The sequence below is a fragment of the Ananas comosus genome, linkage group 15 (genome assembly GCF_001540865.1).
Source record: "Ananas comosus cultivar F153 linkage group 15, ASM154086v1, whole genome shotgun sequence".
Lineage (NCBI taxonomy): Eukaryota > Viridiplantae > Streptophyta > Magnoliopsida > Poales > Bromeliaceae > Ananas > Ananas comosus.
Genome location: NC_033635.1, coordinates 5,716,701 through 5,725,326, shown reverse-complemented (window position 1 = coordinate 5,725,326; position 8,626 = coordinate 5,716,701). Strand labels below are relative to the sequence as shown.

General features: G+C 37.3%; 1 protein-coding gene across 1 annotated transcript in view; it reads right to left on the bottom strand.

Moving 5' to 3' along the window:
* The window catches only part of LOC109721342 (armadillo repeat-containing protein 8), a 13,797-nt gene extending 5,473 nt beyond the window's left edge, over positions 1-8,324 (bottom strand). The window contains exons 1-4 of the mRNA XM_020248900.1: positions 7,841-8,324; positions 5,390-6,109; positions 1,547-1,642; positions 1,386-1,469 (exon numbers count right to left, since the gene is read on the bottom strand). Coding sequence (XP_020104489.1) covers positions 1,386-1,469; positions 1,547-1,642; positions 5,390-6,109; positions 7,841-8,176 — 1,236 coding nt within the window. The 5' untranslated portion in view covers positions 8,177-8,324. The remainder of the gene's footprint in view (positions 1-1,385; positions 1,470-1,546; positions 1,643-5,389; positions 6,110-7,840) is intronic.

Below are 8,626 nucleotides of genomic sequence, written 5' to 3'. Positions count from 1 at the left end.
TGGTGTGTGGTGTGGGGGGGTGTGAAGTGGGAGGAGGAGGGGATGGGATGGGATTTCAGAGACTAAGTGTTCATGTAAACTTTTACATATATTGCACCTCCAGTTCCTGAGCATTAAAAACAATCAGACATTTAAGTTCAGGGACTAAAGTGTTCATGTAAAAGGTACAAGGACCAAGTCACAATAGTTGGATATACAGGGACTGTCCATGCTTTTACCCATTAAAAAACATACCATGCAATATTGAGCATATTTTCTATAAATTAAGGAAAATGTATTCTCCTAACATATATTATTATGAATGCATAAAGATTAGATTATCTTCAGTTCAACTTCACAAAAAAAAAAGTCAGACTTAAACAGCAAGAAAACGTGTCAAGAAGATTACACAACAATAGTGCCATGCAAACCCTCAGTAATGCACCAAATAAGCAACCAAATAACCTGATGATGTGATTAGGAGGTATAAAAAAGCCAAAATCAGAGCTAGGACTAAGAATTGTGCACCATTTAAATTCAGAAATAGATACAATAGCGCATTTAATTTTGCAACATCATAGATCAACAAAAATTTCACTTGGTTTTCCTATTCAATCTATTAATTTTACGATGTCAAAAAGAGGAACAAAGCCCTATTTTTTTATCTACAACACCTGCAAGCATGAAAAATTGCTGAACAAAACTGCCCGCTTATGGCTCAATTTGTTGCTTCTAAGTAAAAATAGCTTCCTATGATATTGACATAACTCTGGATAGTTTAAATCAGTTACATGATCCAACAAAAAAACAATCTTTCACTTGCTTTTTGAGAGCTTAAGAAGACCAAAGATGAGCAGATATAGCAACCAGAAAATTTTGCCGCTTTAAACAAACATTGCAATATAATATTATAAATATAAAGAAACTTATTCCTTCCTCCCAACCAAAAAAAAAGAAGAATATAATCAACTGGTAAAGAAAAAGGTATATTCTGGGGCTCCCTTTCCTTCTTTTGGCTAAGTGACAATGTTTCCCAAGTAGATTACAGGCTTCCACTAGTCTTTCACCCTAGGAAGCAAATATGCTTCCATGTGGATCAAAGAAGCCAACTAAATAAGGACGGTGAGATTGTCACTTGATCTGAGACACAGCATGAACAGTATAACATAATAGGTTGCTATCAAAATAGACCTACAAGTAACAGTAACTCGGTCTAGAGACAAAGACATGCCATGTTAGTCAATAAAATAAAATTGCAGTGTTATAGGGCCCAAGAAAGTATATGAATATACACAAAATGGTCATATAGGCACAATACTCACAAATATAATTGGTATAAAGACATAAGATAATATGTTTAATCTATAAAAAAATAATAATAATAATTAGTAACAAATTATGCATACCTGTACAGAAGTACATCGATCATGCAAAAGCTGGATTAAGGTAACAACAATAGAGTCACTGGAAAAATTGCCCGCGCTAAGGTTCTGCAAATCAAATCTATCAGATAATATTCCCTAGAAATGCATGAAATCAAGAAGAAATTTCAATTCAGAATAACTACCTTTAGCGAGCGAAAAATGTTCTTTATACAGGTGCAAGCTGCAACACGAACATCAGCATTATCGTGCTTCAGTGCATCAACAATTAAGTGTGAAACCTGTACCAGCATATCAAGGAAGAGAACTAAGGCACAGAAATAATGTTGGTAGAGGACAAATTTGCCATATGTTGATCAAAATATGTTGCACTGGACTGATTTCAAGATGCTGTCATCAAGCTGTTTTGAAATTTCAAAGGACAGAAATCAGTTCATTTTAGGGGAAAACATCAATAACAACTAGAAACAGCTTAAGCCACAATAAAATTCTTGATTCTAGTTAAAACACAAAAATCTATTGAAGTCTCTATGTCAGAAAATCTTTTCAATGTAGGACTCAAAAATATGAATGTGGGGATTCATCAAATCTAGTCCAATGTTCTAAATAGTAGCCGCTACAGTATCTATAGCAGTTTTAAATGGTACACGCTATGTTATGCTGTTAAACATAAAACATAGCTGACTGAGATCATAGTAACCGCTATAGCGGGACAACAATCAGGTCCATTTTAGACCTCAATTTTCATAAGATTAGGTAGATTGGTTAAATTCTAAAATCACTAAACTCTAAAGAAACTGCCCTAATAGAAGAAACAAAGTACTTAGTGGGTACCAGAGGAACTATTCAATCATATTTCTTATTACAAACGAATGAGAAAAATCATGATTTTATTCGAGTGGGGAGAAAAGCAACATGGCAACAACATAGGTTTATCGGTGGCCATTAAGGGTCACCACAGCTAAGAAGGATCACCATGCTAAGTAGAAACATTATCTGGAATACAAATGTAGAGCAATTGAAAGTGTCATACTTCTATATTTGGAACTAATATGTTATTGCTATCGTTTTAAATATAAATGCAATTAGAAATATAATCATTTACATAATTTATTATAAATCCAGCTATGAGTTCTGTGACACCCTCAGGATTTGGAATAGTCAGGTATATAACGTATAATAAAATTAAACCTCTTACCTTGGCTATAGCATTTTGAGCGGTGGTTAGCCCAAGAAGTTAAGAGAGTTAAGCGTGCTAAGGCTAAGTAGTTCTAAGATGGGTGACCCTTTGGGAAGTAGGGCGTCACAGTTGATATCAGAGCTAATCACCAGCCGGAAGTGTGAGATGCTGAGTTAGGAATATAGAGCGGGTAGAGCGCGGCTCCTCGACTAACGACCGTTGTGGGTGGAGCGCAGCTTCCCACAAGGTCAGCTAAGGCTAGCGAGACGAGTCTCATATCGCCTAATGCTTGTGAGTGTATTTGAGCATGCCGAGGACGTCAAGGCCTAATGGGGGAGGAACGTGACACCCCTAGGATTTAGAATAGTCATATATGTAACGTATACCGTATAGGTTAAGAGAGTTAAGCGTGCTAGGGCTTGACAAAGATGTCAAGGCCTATAGGAGGGAGGAATGTGACATCGCAGGATTTGGAATAGTCATATATATAACATGTAATAGGACTAACTCTCTTAACTCGGCTATAGTATTTTGGAAGGTGGCTAGGCCCAAGAGATTAAGAAGGTTAAGGTGCTAGACTAGAGTAGTTCTAGAATGGGTGACTCCTTGGGAAGCGGGCGGTCACAGGTTCATATCGGCGGTTATAGTGCCCACTATCCGCTATCCATTTTGATATTCCCCAAACGCTATGTACCCACTATCTGCTATGTATAATCTTGATCTAGCCAACCTATCAACAAGAGCTCAGATCTCAATTGGTTTGTTCAAAGCTAATATCTCAAGTGGCCTACTTAAAAATCAATAAAACTTGAGGAAATTAGAAAGGAATACAACTCATAAATAAATATTTTTCTTGTAAGCTTCTATGCACTTGCGCAAAGGAATTTGATGAAATTCAGACTTTCCATTTTCCACAATAGTAACATGTTTAACTAAGCCCAATAAAAGTATGACAACTATATGATAAACACTTGAGGCTTTTTCTGTCATCAAGATCTCAAAGCATGTGCAAAAGGACGGTTCATGAAGGTTTCAGGAAAGTAGTATGGTAGAACATGCCATGGGTCAGCTATAATGATCTGCCAGACATATCATTCCCTGATTAAAAAAATTTTGGCGGATGCCAATTCCATATTTAAATGCTCCTTGAAGATGATATTAATCATGAAAACATATGCTCTGCTGAATGGGTTCCATATATTAAATGGATGTTTAGAGAAGCTGCCATGTATATTTACAACAGGAGATGAGACTACAGGAGTTTAACAAATCAAACTGATAAGTATTTGTTCTAGATGTAGAGGAGAAAATGATCCATCTAAAAAATGTGACCATGCAAAGTATAGTGGAAACCAAGTAAATAAACCAAACTGACATGAGTTAAATTAATGCAGTTATAGTTAAAGTTCAGCTTCTCGGCTGGGAATACCATCATGTTTGCTTTTGGTTTCAGTTTAGCTGAAAAGCAAAGTAGGAGCAAAACTAATAGAGAAAATAAATGAAATGAAGACATTGAATAGACAAATAAACTGGATAACTTGAAGATTGTACATTGAATAGGCAAATATATCACTAATTTCACAATATGGTAAGATTTATATTTAAGCCATAGATTATAAACAAGAAAATTTATATATCTGTCAAATTATGGGGCTTAAAACACAGCCATTAGATTAAACATAAATTAATCAATATCTAGTAGAAATTAGTCCACGCAACCCAAACAAGAATAGCCCTAAACTGATCGGTCATATCGAAGCACATCGAGAGATTTCTTTCCTACAGGCACACGGTGAATTTTCTCCAATTGTGCCAAGAGAGCTTCAAATGCATTTGATTATATGCCTAAGCAGAAGAGAAAAAACCTCTCAGACAAAAAATTGCGAGTCTCTCACCTGCTGGCAGGATTTCAGCATACACAGGTATCTCATTCAATGTATACAGTAACGACAAAAGTCTAAGTTGACATTTAATCGTTATAGAATCTCTACTATTATCTCTCCTTGAATCTCTCTATAAAAAGGATACTACTCTTAAGTCTTAACAAATGTCAACAATATTCCTTCGGAACCCAATGCGTGGAGTAGAGACCAGTTATAAAGTAACAACTGATCATGAAAATAAAGATATTGCCAAGTGAATCTGCAGTTACTTCGGTAGTTATGATCCCTAAATTTTCCTTTTCCACCAAAAAATCCTAGATCGTGTACTAGCTTTCCAACCATTTGTAACAAACAAAAACAAAGTGCAAGAAATTACCACAATTTAGGATTAAGAATTAAAATCTTGGCAGTTACTAGGGATGTCAATGGGTACGAATACCCGAAATTTTATCCAAACCCGAACCCGAATGGAGCGGATGTATCCAATGCTAAACGGATATGGATTCGGATATGGATATCAAAAATAAAAACATGACGGATATAAATTCGGATATGAATTTTGACTGTACCCGACCTGAACCCAAACCAGAACTCGACCCGAACCCGACCTAAACCCGAATTTATTTTGCATTATATAATATATATATATATATATATATATATAAATTTGATGTTATATTTGAATTTGTATTTTAAAAATTTAAATTTAAAGTAATATATTTTGAAATATTGCAAAAAATAATTATTTCGGATTCAAATTTTCAGGTTCGGATTTTGGATTTTTGGTTGGATTCGGGTTTGGTTGGATTTTTAAAATCCGTCGGGTTCGGGTTCGGGTTCGGGTCTCGAGTTCGGAGTCGGGTTCGGATTCGGGTTCGGATTTTTGAAAATCCGCCCCGAATCTGACCTGTTGACATCTCTAGCAGTTACTTTGGTGATCCACCTTTCTTGAAAAAAAAACAGACCTGCAATGACATGAGCAGAGATCTGGAGTTCTCTAACTTCGAGCACAGTTCGGCTAATGCAAGCAATACTCCCTCGAGGCGCCGGGCTTCTATTGGGCTCTTACCCAAAAAGTTGCAAAGCTTCTCGACAGCATTATTTGAAACAGCTTGTTTATGCAATTCCTCATTATCTGCAATGAGATTTGTCAATACTGATGGGGCCTCATCCCCAACTCGACCATGTTCTTCAAGAAGCTCAAGTAGGATGAGAATCATCTTGGTCTTAGTTTGTATATCTCGAAAAAAATAAGGATAAGAGTTCCCAATAGCAATCAAGCATACACAGGCAAGCAATCTTGTCCGTGGGTTCCTATCCTTCATCAACTCGACTAATGAATTAAACGCTTTTCCATTGGCCATAATAACAAATTTAGAAGCAACTTTGGAGTTGTTCTTTACAATTGCTGTAATAGATTGTAGGCAAGCATCCCGTTGATTTAGAAAACCTCCTAGTAGACTGGTGAGTCGCTGCAGAACACCAGCATCAGCAAGTGCCATTTGTTCAGCATTTCTCTGACAAGAGTGTGTAATAATAGTGGCAGCCAATTCAGTTACATTTTCATTCTCACTATTCAGAAGGGAAAGAAGAAAATTCATGTTTTTCTCTTGAAGAACATCATATTTTGGTGCTACAGTTGATTGAAATATCATCTTAAGAGAGCGTGCAGCTGCATCCACAACCTGTAAATAGAAAAAAATCAGTTTATAACATAATAGTAAACATTAATTCTAGGATATCAATTTCATTTGTGAGACTTTGACCAACAAGACACTATATCTGGACATTTGAAATGAGCAATCAATGAATCTTCTTTAACAAACTCATCAGAATATTTTCAACACTAGAAAATTTAATTGAATACCGTATATTAAACTGAATGAACAAATACTGAAAAGCGTGCTTCATAATAGTCAAAGTTAAGTATGTGTTGAATCTGGATTGCGCAATCCAATTCATGGTGAGTTCCAATCTAGATCGCCAAGAGTGGCAAACCAGATTAAAAAAGAACTTAGATTTCCTAAATTTGATTTGGATAACATAATACAAAAGAATCGTGGCATGAAGGAAAAGAAACCGGTTTTGATGAGAAGAAAATATACCTAATCTGAATCTTAATAAACAAAATAAATTATACATTAAGCAAAGGTAACTGGTTGATATTTTTCAAATTTGATCCAACTAACCTAACCACTTCATATCGTGTTCTAAGAAACTAGCCTGCTGTGTACATGAACCAGAACCCGCACAACATCATGTTCTGTTCCAGGTAATAGTGTACACATTAGTTGAAACCCTCTCAGTACTAAATTCTCCAACATCCTACTTAATATCATTTTCTATACTTAAGTTTCTCTGTCTAATTAGTTTCCCATAAATAAAATTCATCAAGCTGCCTTACAGATCAAAATCGCCGCATTGATTAGCATTTATCCTTGACACAGTTTTGGCACATTCAGTGGAATCCCACAATTCCTTTCAAATCCTTTATTTATTTCAAGTAAAAACTACATAGCATGGGCTCTAGGACTATGATTCATTGGCATTTAGCCAATCATGTAAATTTCAAATTCAGCATTTCATCCACTAAAGATTGAAAAACACAAAAAAAAAGAAGAAAAGAAAAGCAATACCTCTACAATTCCATCATGGCAATGAAGGAAACGACAAAATTCAATATTTCATCCATGAGGAATCCAAAAGGTCAACGACTGCCTACTTCCCTAGAATTCAATCAATTCTTACAAATGCCTGACTTAGATTTTCTTGAGGCTAACGTGACTTCAAACACTATTTCAAGTAACTGGATTCAGAAGGGGGATAAGAAACTTTCATGATGAGGGGGAAAAAAAAACCATATAAACCAATAAAAGTGTACATGAGTTAGGAAACATACATGGAATGCTCCATTTAATATTTTGCTAACAATACGCAAGCTCTGCATTGTTTACTACATCAGTAAAACATATATAAGTTATCAAATCTTTGTCTTTGTCTTCTCTGATTCTATTTTTGTCGCGAGGACTGATAATTCTCATAATAAAGTTTTGGACAAGCATCAATACATCCCCATACACTTGCAATAACACTTCCCCAGCATCTCTCTCTCTCCCTCATCATTCTCCAAACTGCAACTACCATTATTGCACATCACAAATAATTCTCATAATAAGAAATACAATAACATCATACCAATGATAGAATAAATATGCCAAATTAAATAGAAACACTGCGGAGCAGATCCAATCATAACAACTAAATGCCCCTTCCCGCAGGGCAAATCGAAACGATATTGGCTAACACATCATGGTTACCTTCTCTTCCGGGTGAGAGAGGAGGCGGTNATCATAACAACTAAATGCCCCTTCCCGCAGGGCAAATCGAAACGATATTGGCTAACACATCATGGTTACCTTCTCTTCCGGGTGAGAGAGGAGGCGCCCGTCCTCGACCCCGCAGGCGAAGCTGCCGACGGCGGCGGCGGCCTGGACGAGGAGAGCGGCGGAGGCGGCAGGGGAGACGAGGGCGGCGGCGATTTTGGGGACGGCACCGAGCTCGAGGTAGAGGAGCTTCTTCGTCTTGTTCCCGATTATCTGGTTCTTCACCTCCCTAATCGCCCTCACCAGCGCCGCCTCCTCCTCCTCCCCTCCGCCGTCGCCCCCGCCGCCCGTGGGGGTGCCGCCGCCGGAGCTCAGCCGCTCCGTCAGCTCCTCCGGCCGGCTAATGATCGCCGCCGACGACGTGGGCATTGAGAGAGGGGAGGGAGAAGGGTTTGGGGAAGGGGAAGGGGAGGAGGAATGGGCGAGATATTTGGGAGAGGAGAGGAGGAGATGGGGACGACGATGAGGGTTCCACAAGCGATGCCGAGTTGCCTATCGGCCAGTGAGTTTTTTTTTTTTTTTTTTTTTTTCGGTTCTAGGTTTTTTTTTTTTTTCCAACTTTTTTGCATAAAAAATTTACAGGTGAATTTTTTTGAAAAGCATGCCAGTATTTTAAATTTTACAGATTCAACCTAATTTTTTTATAAATTGACTAAAACCTTTTTTTCTTTTTCTTTTTTTCTTATCCCGTTTATTTTTTCTAGTTTTGTCTTTTTTCTTGTCGTCATTTTCTACTCTCTTTCACCTCCTTCCTTTCCTTTCTTCTTCTCCTTCACTGCCCCGACATCGATACCTAGCTCCTCTCTCCTATCCGTCCTA